Source organism: Callospermophilus lateralis, chromosome 11 (assembly GCF_048772815.1).
Source record: "Callospermophilus lateralis isolate mCalLat2 chromosome 11, mCalLat2.hap1, whole genome shotgun sequence".
In the NCBI taxonomy this organism is placed as follows: domain Eukaryota; kingdom Metazoa; phylum Chordata; class Mammalia; order Rodentia; family Sciuridae; genus Callospermophilus; species Callospermophilus lateralis.
In genome coordinates this window covers 32,401,520-32,416,699 of record NC_135315.1, presented here as the reverse complement: position 1 = coordinate 32,416,699, position 15,180 = coordinate 32,401,520, and the positions used below count along the sequence as shown (strand labels likewise).

General features: G+C 47.6%; 1 protein-coding gene across 2 annotated transcripts in view; it reads left to right on the top strand.

Annotated features, from left to right (window-relative positions):
- Rnf43 (ring finger protein 43) overlaps positions 1–14,005 on the top strand; it is a 59,682-nt gene extending 45,677 nt beyond the window's left edge. Inside the window, exons 3-9 of one of the 2 annotated variants that reach the window (XM_076870790.1) lie at positions 6,590–6,664; positions 6,761–6,892; positions 7,498–7,602; positions 9,161–9,322; positions 9,847–9,949; positions 10,604–11,947; positions 13,864–14,005. In XM_076870790.1, the coding sequence (XP_076726905.1) occupies positions 6,590–6,664; positions 6,761–6,892; positions 7,498–7,602; positions 9,161–9,322; positions 9,847–9,949; positions 10,604–11,947; positions 13,864–13,907 (1,965 nt within the window). In that variant the 3' untranslated portion in view covers positions 13,908–14,005. Of the gene's footprint in view, positions 1–6,589; positions 6,665–6,760; positions 6,897–7,497; positions 7,603–9,160; positions 9,323–9,846; positions 9,950–10,603; positions 11,948–13,863 lie in introns of both variants that reach the window. The other variant, XM_076870791.1, reaches the window with a different exon arrangement.
- The last annotated feature ends 1,175 nt before the right edge of the window (positions 14,006–15,180 follow it).

Genomic DNA, 15,180 nt, shown 5'->3' with positions numbered 1-15,180 from the left:
GAGGTCCCTGGGCTGTCTTGTCCCCTTGTCACTTAAGAGTGATGTGCTTGATTCCCTCAGGTTTTCCTCGCCTGTGACTGGTCAGAAAGAGGTGAAAATCCATGCCTCTGCCTTTTCTCCACCAACCAGCACCAGCAGAACTTTTTGACTTGCATGCTAGCTACCCAGCCTCCTCCTCCTCTATCACTTAGGAATTCCTAAGTCCCTTCTCCTGCCCAGCATCAGAGCAAAGAGGATTTAGATGAAGGGCTCTTCCATCCTTCAGAAATACTTACTGAGCATTTTTCCAAGAACAGCAAAACAGAAGCCATCGCCCCTACCCTTAAAATGTTTGCCTGTTTTTCTGAAGTTGTGAACTGCTGGCCTGCAAGCTAGCTTTGGCTTGCACAACTGTTGTGCTTAGCCTACACAATAACTTTTCAAAACATAAGTCAATTGCTACATTTAAAAATTGGATATGTTTACATAAAACTCCAGATTTTCAGCTTTTCTGGAAGAAAACTCAGAAGCTCCAACAGCACTTGCCCCACATTCTCACAGGCCACAGTTGGCAGGAGCTAGGGAGGAGCTGCCTCCTCTCTACAGCTGCGGGCTCCCTCTGTTCGCCGTGTTCTTCTCTATCCTGCTACCTCACTGGCCCTGGAAATATTTGTGCTTGTGATCCCTGCTTTAACTAATAATGATAGTTGCTGTTTTCTATGTGATTACCACTGTACCCAGATTGACATACATCAGATTCTTTGTATGTATCATCTCATTTACTTTTTACAACAATCTGGAAAGGCAGGTATTACTCTCCATTTGGCATAGGAGGTAAGTGAGAATCAGAAACATTAAGTGACTTGCCAGAGCAACACAACTCAGGAGGGGTGGAGCTGATATTTGAACCCAGCCCTGTCTGGTTCTCAACTTAGGTTTTTAATCTTTCTACTGTGCTGCCTTCCATTCTAGCTGGAAAATTTGAATGTATGCATACAGTATATTTAGATTGTATGTGGCACAGATGGGTGTACTTAAGGGAGAGGATCCTGCCTCCAGGGTTGGTAAGAGAGGAGAGTAATACCCACAATCTTTGTGCTGGTTCCTTGTACTCATGCCCAGATCCCCTGGGGATTTCCTGATCCTCCTGAGATTCAAAAGGAAATAACCTGAGGTTCTTAATTCATCCCACAGAGGGCAGGAATATGGGCAGATTCTGAATATAGCTGAGTTGGGGATGTAGCTCAGTGGCAGAGTGCTTGTCTACCTTGCACAAGGCCCTGGGTTCAGACCCTGAGGCCCCCACAGGTAATTGATGATATTCTCCTAGTCTGGCCACGCTAATGCAGGAGGGGTTCCAAGGAAGGTAGGAAGCAGGGGCTGGGTCACATATAGAGGAGCTGGAGACTGTGGCATCCCTGCAAAGCTCTAGAAGTCTTTAATGAAAGCAGAATTTTGTTAGGCTAAAGCTGCCCTGTTTCTGGGTATTTCATTTTCCCTGTTTGACAATTCATTTATTCATTTGGTAAACAGCCTGGACTACATGAAGTAGAGTGTGAGTGTGAGTAAAGCATGTGTTGGGGGGAAGAAGTGTTCAGAGAAACTATGATGGGTTTCTTATTTCTTTCTTCTTCTCTTTGTTCTCCTTCTCTTTCTCCTTCTTCTTTACCTATTATAAAAGACAAATATGTTTATCTGGAAATTTTACAGAAAATTGTAACTAAGTTCTTAGAAATGTCTAAAATTCTGCCACCCAGAGTCCCCATTGTACTTTTACTGGAGTGCATGCCTTCACAGCACATAGACACTTGGTAAACTCAGGGTGCATCTATGGGGGAGGCTTCTCTTTGCCACTGGAGGACTGCACTACTGTAGAGAGCTGGGACATGTACACAGACGCTGTGATCAGCGCCCTTTGAAGTGTTGTTTCCTTCACCATAAAATGAGACTTTGATTTCTATCCCCATGATTACAGGGATAAAAATTATGTATGTCAAGTGCCAAATAGTACCTGAGTTAAAACAAACACAAAACCATAAACCGTTAGGGTTTAGAAGGACTACCTGGGCTGCACCTGGGCTGCTACCTCGTGACCACAGTCCCTGCTTCCTCCCCTGCACATACTCATTGCCTGGCTTCTCCCTGTCACTCCGTGGGAATTACTCTAGCCCCAGCCCATAGCTTCTGATTGGTCAGTTCCAAGCCTTCCTATAGGTTTCATCCTTTGACCTGACCAAGTTGCTCGTACCTGAGCTCCCGGCTCAACAAAGGTCTGTGAGAGTAGTAATGTGAGTCTTTGAACTACTTCCAAGATTTCAGAAGTCCCTCGGCTTGATCGAAACATTTGTTTTTTGCTTTTGGTTAGAATTCTATCAGTTAAATGTGTTAATACAGATTATCTCATGGGAATATGAATTGCATATAATAAATGTAGTTAGTTTAGCATGTATTTTTTAATATAGCCATGGGGGGGTATAAGAGTAAGTTGACATCTTTGGGAAGGTAAAACTTGAAAACCCCATTGACCCATATTAGCTCTGTTGTGATTTTTCCTATTAGTATCAATGTTGCCGCCATCATTGACAAAGCTGGGACTTGTGAGAGTTTGAAGCCTAGTTCCCCCACTGTTCCTAGTATGACTTGGGCATTTTAGCTCATCTCTCTGAGCTTCTGTTTCCTCATCTATAGAAGTAGAATATAATAGGACGTATGTCATAGTAATCATGAGGATTTAATGAGACAGTACAAATGGAAGCTCTTAGCCTTATGCACATAGTAACCATTCAATAAATGAGTGCAGGTATCATTCTATCATCATTATAGACATCATTATCCCCCACTTTTTATTTTTTTGGTGTTGGGGATTGAACCCAGGATTGAACCCAGGACCTCACATGCTCCACTATGAGCTACACACCCTCATCACTAATTCCAAGCTTGTATAGTTCACAAAGCTGTCCCCTCCACCCCTTCTATTTTTTCTCTCTCTTGCTCTTCTCTGAAACCCTCACCATAATTCTTTGGGACTTTTCCAATCTTGTCACCACCCCTAGCTAGTTACCCAAATTGGTTTCTGTTTCTTTATTTCCACACTCATCCTAGTGATAAGCCAGGCCCTTATCATCTCACGCCTGGACTAGTGCAGATCTGGAGAGAAGCAGGTGGATGCAAGCCCTGCCTCTGTCACCATGGAGACCACTGCTTGGTGGTTAAAGGCACTCTAGAGGCAGAAGTCCTAGATGGGAGTCCTGCCTCTACTCCTTATCTGTTGGTGACCCTGGGCAAGTTATTCAGTCTCTCTGAGTCTTGGTTTCCTCAACTTGAAAGTGGGGCTGATGGGACTGGGGTTGTAGCTCGGTGGCAGAATGCTTGCCTAGAATACATGATGCACTGGGTTCTATCCTCGGCACCATATAAAGATAAATAAATAAAATAAAGGTATTGTGTTCATCTACAACTAAAAGAAAAAAAGACTGTGCCTTAAAATAAAAGTGGGGTTGATGGCTTTCTTATAGAGTAAGGCATAAATGAAATTGTGTATGCAAAGCATGTGATAATAGCTGATATAATCACAACCTAATACTTAAGGAACACTTACTATGTGCTGGGCCCTATTTTAAGTGCTTTCCATGGACCAATTTATGTAGTCCTCACAATAACCCTATGGAGTGGGTCCCTTTATTATTCCATTTTACAGAAAGGAAAACCAAGGCATGGACAGGTTAAAGATCTTGCTGAAAGTCTCACAGCTAACAGTTGGTAGCAGAGTTAGGATTCAAATCTAAGCAGTCTGGACAGAATGGATCTCAATAAAGATTATATCCTTTCTCCTTCTTTCCACCCTTGCTTTCAAGTCTGGAGGAATCCCACCTCTCCTATTGAAACTTTTCTTCCTGGCACAGTAGAAACCGAAATTCCTCCCTGCAGCACACTGCCAGCAGTTAGGGTCCTTGATGTGCTGTCAACATTATGTCCTGCTCTGTGTACATTTCATGGAGGTGCCTTGGTGTAGGGGTAAGGCAAGGGCCCTTCCCCCACTACCCCCACCTCAAATGAGCTGCCTCACATTGATCTGTTTTGTATATTGAATATTTGTGTCAGATCAATATCTGACAGATAGCGGAGGGAAAGGCATTCTGAAGTGAAAAACATTGGACTACTGGTCTGTTCCATTCATTTGTGCTCTAGAATATTATCAACATTATAATTTGTGCACATACATGCCTTATCTCCACAACTAGATCATGAGTTGTTCTAGAGGGCCTGGCCTTCCCTGGCTTGGTGCTTACTCAATCTTGGATGAGCAAGAGATATACAGACAGTGTCACTGTGATCTGGAGGAGAAAATCTAAGGCCTAGAGAAAAGCAACAGCTGACCAGTGAGCCCAATGAGCAGAGGCAGGATTTTAACTCACTCTCACTGCTCACTCTAATAACTCACAGGCAGGCTAGCTTGTCTCTAGGGCTGGCCCACTCTGCAGTATACAGCAAGGGCTCTGGGTGGTCCTTTTGAAACCCAGTTTTTTGTCCTGTGGGCCTGTCCACCCTCTGTCTGCCTTCTAGATTCTAGTCTCCAAAGAAGTACTTTTTTTCTCCCTAACTCCTATTCTCTTGGGAGCAGGTGGGATAGGAGGCATTGGGCTGCCATCTGTCCTCAGATCTTGCTTTTTATTCCTAGAATTCTGGACACAGGAACCCACTACCTGAAAGCTCTGTTTGTTTTCTCCTGTTGGCCAACTCTCTGGGCTCTTTGATCACTTTTACAACTTTGTAATTATGGGCTGTAATGGGTTAGGGTGTTTGAACATCATAGTAATTGCTTTCTACTGTTCCTACCCCAATTCTTCAAAGAGAGAGGGGTGGACAAGCAAGAAAATCTCCAAAGAAGCAAATCTTTACTCCCCACATGCTATTCCAGGCCAGACTGGGTCCAGGGTCTTGTCTGGGCATAGGAAACCTAAGGTCCCTACTTCATGACAACTGGAATGTGAAAGTACCAGTAGGGTTCCCCAGCCAGGGATTCCTTTCCCCTGTCACCACTCCTTCACCCTTGCTTTGGAGGGCTCTGAAGATAAGGGAGCTTCCTTCTGCCTGGAGGAGATGAGGTAGGGTAGACTTCCTGGGCCAAATTAGGTGAGGGAACAATGGAAGCTGTGATTTCTCATCTCCTTCAATAATTCCATTCTGAAGTCTTCCTGTGAATTTCCAGTAAATTAGCCTTGGCTGGGTCCAGGCTGGGCCTAAATGCTGGTAGAGGGCCCAGCCCAGCTCCTGGGAGAAGGAGAGAAGAAAGAGGGAGTTATCTTCCTAAGCAAAATGGAGCCCCATTTGAGTGTCTCCACCACCCTCTCCCACTCCCCTGCCTGCAGGCAGCTGGTTCTGAGGGGCCCCTGGTCTCTGTCACTGCTTGAGGAGTAGGGAGCAGGAGCAAGGAGCTGCTCCCAGCCTGCCTGGCAGGAGACCTGCCCCAACAGGCTCTCCCTGGGAAGGCAAGCACAGATCAAAGCCCTGAGACATGAGTAAGTCCCAGCACTGGCTCCTCTTGCTGCCACTACCACTTGCAGTAGGGTTAACTCTTTCACTGCATGCTGAAGGGCTCAGAGTCTCAGCAGGGGCCTGGGATGGGAGGTCACAATCTGACACCATTAAAATGAGCCTTTGCTCTAGGGAGGCAGGCTGGAGGGGGCTGTGCCCAGCAAGGAGACCCAACACCAGGCCAAGAGCAGCTCCCTGGTGGTGCCTGTGCCTGTAGTTGGTTGTTGGTTTGCTGTTGCATCTCCATCCCACCCTTAGCTCCCCTGACCCCTCCACAGCCCTAGACCCCTGCTTTTTGTTCTCTTCCTGGCTCTGATATCTGCTCTGCCTGGGTGGCTAGGTTCTGCTTCCTCACCTGCTCTTGGAGTCCTTGGTGACCATGCATCTGCATGTGGACACAGTTGTGTCCTGGTGGGAGCAGCTCCTCAAGTCCCTCCCTACTCGGGTCACCCTAAAGGAGAGGATGAAGCAATAAAGCACTGGACAAGGACTCCTCTATCCTGGAATTGCAGCCAGAGAGAGTTGGCAAGCTGAGAGTGCTGGGGACAAAGCCTGTGAGATGGGTTGAGGCGGGGCTTTCCACAGAGGGGAGTCCTGTGGGAACAGTGTCCCAGGTTCTCTGCTTAGCAGGGGATGCCCCACAGGCTCCTCTGTCAGGAAGGGCTGGGTCCTGGAGAGTCCAGCCCTGTTCCAAAGTTCTCTGCTTTCTTCCTCTTCCTCCCAGGGTTCCAGTCACTCATTACTTCTTGTTCTCACACCACTTGTGCCCTGAGGGCAGGGACTGTCCTTAATTTATCCTTCACCCACTCGGAGTATCCAGAGCCATCACTGGGTACCCAGTAAACCCTTATGTTTATTCCAGTATGAAGGGAAAGACTGAATGTTACCTTTTGAAGGTGGGCTCAGGGCAGGGGGTACTAGGCTCCCTGACTCCTTGCATGTGGATATGTGAGTGTGCAGAGGTGCGTTGCATCCAAAATCCTTGGAAGGGATAGATGTACCATCTCAGGCCTGGCCTTAGACAGTTTGTGACCCTCTCTGACTCCAGCCAAACCTCTGCTGTGTGTCTCTGCAGGCCAGGATGGCAGGTGAGCGAGGAGCCAGTGCAGTTCTATTTGACATCACAGAGGATCGAGCTGCCGCTGAACAGGTACCCAGGGACACTGGGGTGTTCAAGAAGGGAGCTGAATGAAGTTCCCAGGGGGAGGAGAAGTCACAACAGCCCTTGTGTACACTGTTTCCGTAGCTGCAGCAGCCCCTAGGACTGACTTGGCCAGTGGTGCTCATCTGGGGTAATGATGCTGAGAAGCTCATGGAGTTTGTATACAAGAACCGGAAAGCCCATGTGAGGATTGAGCTGAAGGAGCCCCCTGCATGGGTAAGCACACAGAACCTCCATCTTTGCCATGGCACATGTTCTTACCTCTGTTTTGTCCTGTGGCAACTCCTACCCTAACCTCTCAGACCCCTGGAGCTGAAAGAGACTCTAGAAACCCTCTGGGTCCAAGTTCATCCCTCATCTGCGTGCCTTTGGGCAAGTTTCTCTCCCTCTCTGGGCCTCATCTACAGAATGAACAGGTTAGGTCCGAAGAGTTCTGAAGTTGCTTTCAACTCTGTGGTTTCGTGGTGTGGAGCAGCAGAGCTTGCAGACCTGGCGCCCTGACCCATGACTCCTGGTGGGTGCGTTTCCACTGGCCAGGAATCTCACCCAACTGATCCACCTTGTAGAGGGGTCTCTTTCCTCCTTTTCCCTCAAACACATGGGTTTCCACCAGCACTTCTCATAGCTGCACCTGGAAAACCCTTTGCCATGAGTGCCCTGGGCAGAGAGGGACTGCCTAATCCCACTTCTGGTTCATGCCTTCCTTATCCCTCAGATGAGAGATCCCGCTCTCTGTGTGTCTTCTGCACTCTACCATTTCCTCCCAAATTGATCCATTTTCTTGTGAAGTGTTATCTTTTCCCTCTCTGTTTGCCCCCCAGCCAGATTATGATGTATGGATCCTCCTGACAGTGGTGGGCACCATCTTTGTGGTCATCCTGGCTTCTGTGCTGCGCATCCGATGCCGCCCCCGCCACAGCAGGCCGGTGAGCAGTATGGGCTCCCTGGTGGAGGTGGGCACGGGAGTAGGAGGGAGGGAGGGGGACTGAAAGGAGAAAGTGAGGAAGACAGGCACCTTGATGGTCATGAAACCATCCACTGACATCTAAGTACCCTGGCATCTGCTCTGTTGAATTTCTGGCAGCTTCTCCCCATATTGCTCATCCATTTGCTCCCCAAATATATTTAGCAGCTATTATGTCAGACACTCTCCCAGTCGTTGGGAAGAGCACAGTGAGAAAAACCACAAAAACTAGACCCTCAAAGAGTTTTTATTCTCGTGGGAAGAGACAGACAATAGACTAAATAAATAAAATAAATAAATACATAATATTTTAGATGGTAGAGAAAATAAAATAACCAAAGGGATAGAGAATGCAAAATGGACAAGGTTATTTTTATTTTATTTTATTTTAAATATTTATTTTTTAGTTTTTTTTTAGGTGGACACAATATCTTTATTTTATTTTTATGTGATGCTGAGATCAAACCCAGTGCCTCCTGCATGCTATGCAAGCGTGCTACCACTTGAGCCACATCCTCAGCCCCTATTTTTATTTTTAATTATTTACATATTTATTTATTTGCAGTTCTATGGATTGAACCCAGTGGTGCTCCACCATTGAGCTGCATCCCCAGTTCTTTTTTTTTCTCAATTGTTGATGGACCTTTATTTTATTCATTTAATTGTATGTGGTGCTGAGAATTGAACCCAGTGCCTCATACATGCTAGGCAAGTGCTCTACCACTGAGCACAACCCCAGCACCCCCAGTTTTTTTTATTTTTTATTTTGAAGCAGGGTCTCACTAAGTTGCTAAGGCTGGCTATGAACTTGTGTTCCTCTTGCCTCAGTCTCCTGAGTAGCTGGAGTTCCAGACGTGAGCCACCACTCTTGCCTCTGTGATAGGCAAGATTGAAAAAAGAGAAACCAAATGGGAGGCTATTACAGGAATCCAGGTGATAGTAATGGTGGCTTAGATTAGGGAGGTAGCAGTGAAAGTGGTAAGAAATAGTTATTCTGGGTATATTTTGAAGGCAAATCCAACAGGTTTACTAATGGCTTAATGTGAGTTATTGGTGTGTGTGTGTGTGTGTGTGTGTGTGTGTGTGAGAGAGAGAGAGAGAGAGAGAGAGAGAGAGAGAGAGAGAGGTCAAAGATGGCACCAAGATTTTTGGCCCGAGCAATTAAAAGAATGGGATTGCCATTTATAAGATGGAAAAGATTGAGGGAGGACAGGTGTGAGGTTGGGGGTGGTTAATTAGGACTTCAGTTTGGGACATATTAAATCTGACATGTCTATTAGATATCCAAGTTACAATGTCAAGCAGCAGTTAGTTAAGAAAGTATCTATCATGGGTCATCAGAGGAAGAAAAAATTATGGAAGGAGGTAGGCAGGAACTCTGAAGGGATAAACTCCCAAGGGTGGCCAATTGACCATATAATCTAACTGGATGACTGGGAACTAAGTCCAAGCTAGTGCCCATGCAGTGGGTGAGGAAACAGAATACTTTGCCCCATTCTGAGTCCCATTCCTCTTCCCAGGACCCCCTTCAGCAGCGAACAGCCTGGGCCATCAGCCAGTTGGCCACCAGAAGGTACCGGGCCAGCTGCAGGAGGGCGCGGGCTGAGCGGCCAGACTCAGGTAGCAGCTGTAGCTCAGCCCCTATGTGTGCCATCTGCCTGGAGGAGTTCTCTGAGGGCCAGGTAAGGCGGGCCTGTGGCTCACCTCCATGACCAGGTAGAGAGGCAGATTGAAGCTAGGGTGGGAGCTAGGGTGGGAGCGGACAGGCCTAGAACTGGCATCGGTGCTCTGGCTATGTCTGTGTCTTGTGTATCCTGCATGAGACAGAAGCAAGGGACTTCTGTGATATTTGGTCACTTTCCTGGAGAAGAGCACCATTGTTTGTGGAAAGAGAACCATGCACCAGACCACAGTGGTACTTTAGATACATTATCTCATTTCAGCCTCATGACAGTGAAAATTGAGGTAGATTTTTCTTTTATCCTCATTTTGTGGCAGAAAACTGTTAAGAGACTTGCCCAAAGTCATGCAGCTAAGTGGCAAAACCCAAATCCATATGAAACCAAAGACCACACCCTTTCATTCTCCTGTGAAGTCCTTTGTGATGAGGTGAATGCAGGAAAGAAAGGTCATGGGAATCTATGGGAATCGAGGGATCTCCTGGTCCTGGCCCCGCCAATGGTTTGGACACTTTTGTTTTCTCCAGGAGCTTCGGGTCATTTCCTGCCTCCATGAGTTCCATCGCTCCTGTGTGGACCCCTGGCTACATCAGCATCGGACTTGTCCCCTCTGCATGTTCAACATCGTAGGTAGGAGCTGGGCCAAGGACTCCCATGTGTAGGCAAACAGGTCTAGAAGTGGCTTCACTCTGGGAAAGGGTTTCTGCCATGAAGCTGAAGAGGAAGAACTATCATGGTAGTCATTTCAGTTGTTCACTGCTTAAGAGCACCTCATGGGCGGGGGGAGTACATTCAGATAGTAGACATCTTTATTATCTTAAAAATAGTTTGAAATTTATAATAACTTTTTTGATTCTAAATCTGGGTGATTTGCGTATTTATTGTTCCAATTTTTTGTCAATAGTGTACCCTATTCTAAAAAAAAAAATCCAGTATATATGACAATTTTCTAAAAGATGAAAGTGAAATAAATATCTTAAGGAAAGAGAACCTTTTGCTAATCCACCCAAAGGTACAATATGGGATATCAGTGGCCCTGGGGGAAAGAGTCCTAAATTACTAGTGGGAAGAGCAGGGATTGACTACATAGTAGGACTCCCAGGGCACTCAGCCTGACTGGAAGTAGCAAAGGAGCCAGGCAACGTAGGGACATCCTTGGTCCCCCAAATTCTGAGCTCACAGGCTATGCAAGCTCAAATAGATTTGCTACAGCCACATCTTTCTCATTTCAACCTTCATATGTTTATGGTATCAAACACCTGTGGTTTTGGTTCTTTTTTCCAGAGGGAGATTCATTTTCCCAGCCCCTTGGACCCTCTCGATCTTATCAGGAACCAGGCAGGAGACTCCACCTCATTCGCCAGCATCCTGGCCATGCCCACTATCACCTCCCTGCTGCCTACCTATTGGGCCCTTCTCGGAATTCAGGCACTCGGCCCCCTCGACCTAGACCCTTTTTACCATCCCAGGAGCCTCGGCACCAACGCGTCCCCAGAGCTGCACATCTCCGGGCTGCAGGTGAACAAGAGCGCCTGGCAGTGTCTCAGCACCCCTATGCTCAGGGATGGGGGCTGAGCCACCTCCGATGCACATCTCAGCACCCCACATCTTGCCCAGCGCCTCTGCGCCGGGCTAGGCCTCATGACAGCAGCGGGTCTGGAGAAAGCTACTGTACAGAACGCAGTGGCTACCTGGCAGATGGGCCAGCCAGTGATTCCAGTTCGGGGCCCTGTCATGGCTCTTCCAGTGACTCAGTGGTCAACTGTACAGACATCAGCCTGCAAGGCATCCATGGCAGCAGCTCTACCTTCCGCAGCTCCCTGAGCAGTGACTTTGACCCCTTGGTGTACTGTAGCCCTCAAGGGGACCTACAGGGGGAAGAGATGCAATCCAGTGTGACCTCTCGGCCCCGTTCCTTGGATTCAGTAGTGCCCACTGGGGAAACCCAGGTTTCTAGCCATGTCCATTACCACCGGCACCGACACCACCATTACAAAAAGCGGTTCCAGTGGCATGGCAGGAAGTCTGGCCCAGAACCTGGAGTCCCCCAGTCCAGGCCAGCTGTTTCTCGGACACAGCCTCAGCCAGAGCCACCTTTTCCTGATCAGCAAGTCACCAAATCCAACCCAGCAGCTCTTTCAGGGCAGCCCTCCAATCCACAACGGCCCAGGGCCCTCACAGAGCCAGCTCCTGACCCACCTGAAGCTGCCAGTTCCAGCCCCAGTTCCCCTAGTCTTTTAAACTTGCAGAAATCCAGCCTCGCTGTTCGACATCCACAGAGAAAACGGCGGGGTGGTCCCTCAGATCCCACTCCAGCCTCTCGGCCTCAGGATTTGACTGTGCACCCGGCTTGCCAGATGTTCCCTCATTACAGCCCCAGCCTGGCATACCTTTGGCCCCCAGAGGCCCACCCGTTGGTCTTTAGACCTCCAGGCCTGGATAGAAGATTGCTACCAGAAGTTCCAGGCCCCTGTTACTCAAGTTCACAGCCAGTGTGGTTGTGTTTGACTTCACGCCAGCCCTTGGGTCCTCACCCACCTGGGGAGGGGCCTTCTGAATGGAGTTCTGACACCCCAGAGGGCAGGCCGTGCCCTCACCCACACTGCCAGGTGTCGCCAGCCCAGCCAGGTGAGTTTTCAGGGGAAGTAGATGTGGTGAGGAGGGGGGACTAAAGCTGGGATTCCAGGACAGGTGAAGTCAGACAACAAGGGTTATGGAAGCTGAGAAGTCTACAACAGAGGTGACATTCAAAATATGGAACAATTGGCATAGCATATGATGTGGTTAGAGTACCCTGACTCTGCCAAGTGCTATCCCTTTAGTTGCCAGATCATAGGGAAGCCCCAGAGGAGGTACTATGGCTGAGACACGAGAAAGGCAGTTGGGATGGTTTAGGGCAGCAACTCAAACCTAAGTGTTTAATAATCTGATAATTGGTACAGGTCTTCCAAAGCCACAGCTCAACATTAGCTCTACATATGAAGAAGGCCTTGGGGAGACCATGATCTTATAGAAAAAATACTTACAGATAACCATAGGCCATGTAGCTAGGCCATATAGCTACATGAATGATGGGGGGAAAAAAGTAGAAATAATATAGGTGGTTCCCAGCCACCCTGGGAATCCTCAGGTTTTGGTAAAAGAATGTTACAGCTTCCCTATCAAGTACCTTTTAAATAAGACCAAACTCATTTTCTTGTGGACTCAGTGAATCCCTATGTTATAACCAGTGGTGACAATGTAAATCCTCAGCTTTAAACTGTGGATATTTATTTGCCTGAATACTCCTCTTCCCCTTTCAGGCCCTCCACCTCCCATACTTCCCCACCTTCTCCCATTGTGTGTATGATATAGCTCTTTGTCTATAGTCATCTCTGGAATTCTTTCACCTCAAAAGAGGACCTAAATATCCTAAAATGTAAAGCCTCATAGTCTAGGAATCCTATAGGCAGAACCTGAGAGCTGCTGTCATTCATTCGTTCACTTCCTTTCTCCTTTTTCCCTTCTGATTTCATGCTTACTATGTGCCAGCCCCTGAGGACATGGGACTTGCCAGCCAGGGAATCCAGGTCTGTGGGGAGACAGGCATACAAATAGTTATAGTGTATAGGATAAATCACTTCCATAGAGCCATGTGTGTGGTGATTCCATACTGATGGCCCCTGCCCATGTCTTAGGTCCAGCCTGAAGATCAATGCAGAAGCCCTCCCCAGGGTCATGAAGGCTGCCGCCGCATATCCAGTGTTGTGCAACACAGCTCCCCTGCTCCTCTGTCTTCTATACTGTTGCCAGGGTCATCTGCCTTACACAGAATTGTCTAGAAATCTTCAAATGTTCTGTCTACAGTAAGGAAAACTCCAACCACCTGGTTTGGCCTTCATGAATCCAACACCAACTAGCCCATCTTCCTTCCCAACCTAATTTTCCACTCTTTGCCTTCCCTTCTCTTGCAACTATACTTTAGTCAAACTGGAAAATCACTTTTTACAGTTCTTGCAGCCCAGAATATCCTGCTGCCTTTCCTTTTCCTTTAAGTTTAATTCTCATCTATTCTTTTAAAACCAACTCATGTATCCTTATTTCCAGGAAGCCTTTCTGATTGCTGCACTTGGACGGGGTCTCTCCCTTTTCTCAATGCATCTCTTGCAACCCCAGTCCCGTCCTACTGGCATAATAGCCATTTGCATGCATGCCTTCTCTCCTGTAAGGGTGTCAGGTCCCTGCTTATTGTTTTGGGTCTTCTATTTGGCAAATGGTAGCAGGCCAAAATCACAATGAATGCTTAATAAATATTTATTGGGTGAATGAATGAATAGTAAGTATTGGTAACACACTGGTTTCTGTATGTGTTTCTCTAGATTTGTTTTTTCTCTCCTAGTTTCCCAACAGAGCCCTCTCAGCTTTCAGTCTAATCACCTTTCCAGAGCTATTCCCTGATCTTCCTTTTTGTGCAGTTCCTTCCCAGCCACACTCTCTACAGGTGGGAGAAGCAGGATCCCAGCCTAATCCATAATGACCTCTTCCTCCCTTCTCTCCACATATAGGATCAGAGGAGGAGCTTGAGGAGCTGTGTGAACAGACTGTGTGAGATGGTCAGGCCAAGCTCCAACCAAGAGTGTGCTTGAGTATTTAGACTCCTACCTGGCACGAAGTCCACTTCTGGGAGAAGAAAGGACCTCAGCAAACATCCCTCTTTTTGCCATACTTCCTGTAACCACTAGGAGAGGAATGGTGATATGGGTGGGGTGGGGGACTACTGTTTCTAGATCCTGGCTCTAGGTGTTGTCTGCAGTGCAGAGAGCCTGTGTCCAGCCAGGCAGCCAGCTTCTACCTGTGTGCATTTGTGGGCTGGATCCAGTGCTGAGCTGAGAAGGGAAGGAAGCTGGGGTGGGTAGCTAGGTGTCACAAAGGTGCTGCTCCTTCCCCCAGCCCTGCTCATTCTCCCTCTCCAGGCCTCATGTTCATACCAGCCAATGCATTCAGCTGAATGCATGACCCTGCTCACCTCCTGCCTTGAGTGAGCTCTGCACATGAGCTTTGGCTCTTCTCTGGAAGGCCACAGCATCAGGGGCAACCCCAGTTTTCTTATTTTCCTTCTTTACAAAAGGACCAGGAGCATAGGTAAGCCCTAACCCCTAAAAAGGGAGGTCTTTGCAGCTTTTCCAGGCAGTGCGTAAGGAAGAATATTTTCCCCTTCTTGTCCTTGAATTGTTCTTAAAACGGCAGATCCACAATATTAAGTCAGAGAGATGCTCTGGGAACCCAGGGCATAGAGTTCTATCCTGAGGTGGGAGCAGCTCCTTGAAGAATGTGGAATGAAGCTTTTGATCTTCCAACTCCCTGTATCAGCCCAGTTCCTCGGGGGATGGAGGAAAGGGAGAGGGAATGACTCTTCCTTGAAGATCTTCTGTTTCAAAGTCCCAAAACAGGCAAAAAGGAAAGAATTTCTGATTGACTTTGGGAAGGAGGAGGATGGAATGAAGGTGGAAAATACAAAATTACAGCTGAGAAAAGACAACCAATAGTTCTTCTCTGAGAGAAGTTTTGTCTCAGAACAGGGATGGGGAACAGGGAAAACAAAGGAAGAGCAAAGTATGACCCCTTAGGTTTGGAGGGCCCGAGGCCCAGCTCCTCAGTATAAGCCATGTAGGCCAGGGACCAACCAGAAGGTGTGCACCCAAGTAGAGCTGGAGTAGAAAATTGGCCTGGGCAGCTTGTACTGAATGAGCAAGGGCTGAGGGACCTCCTGAGGGTGACATTCACTTCAGGACATTCTGACCATTTCTAGTCCCTCAGGCTTTATCCTTGCCTGGAATGTGAATGTGGGGGCAAAATGGGCATGGGATTCTACTTGGTAATGT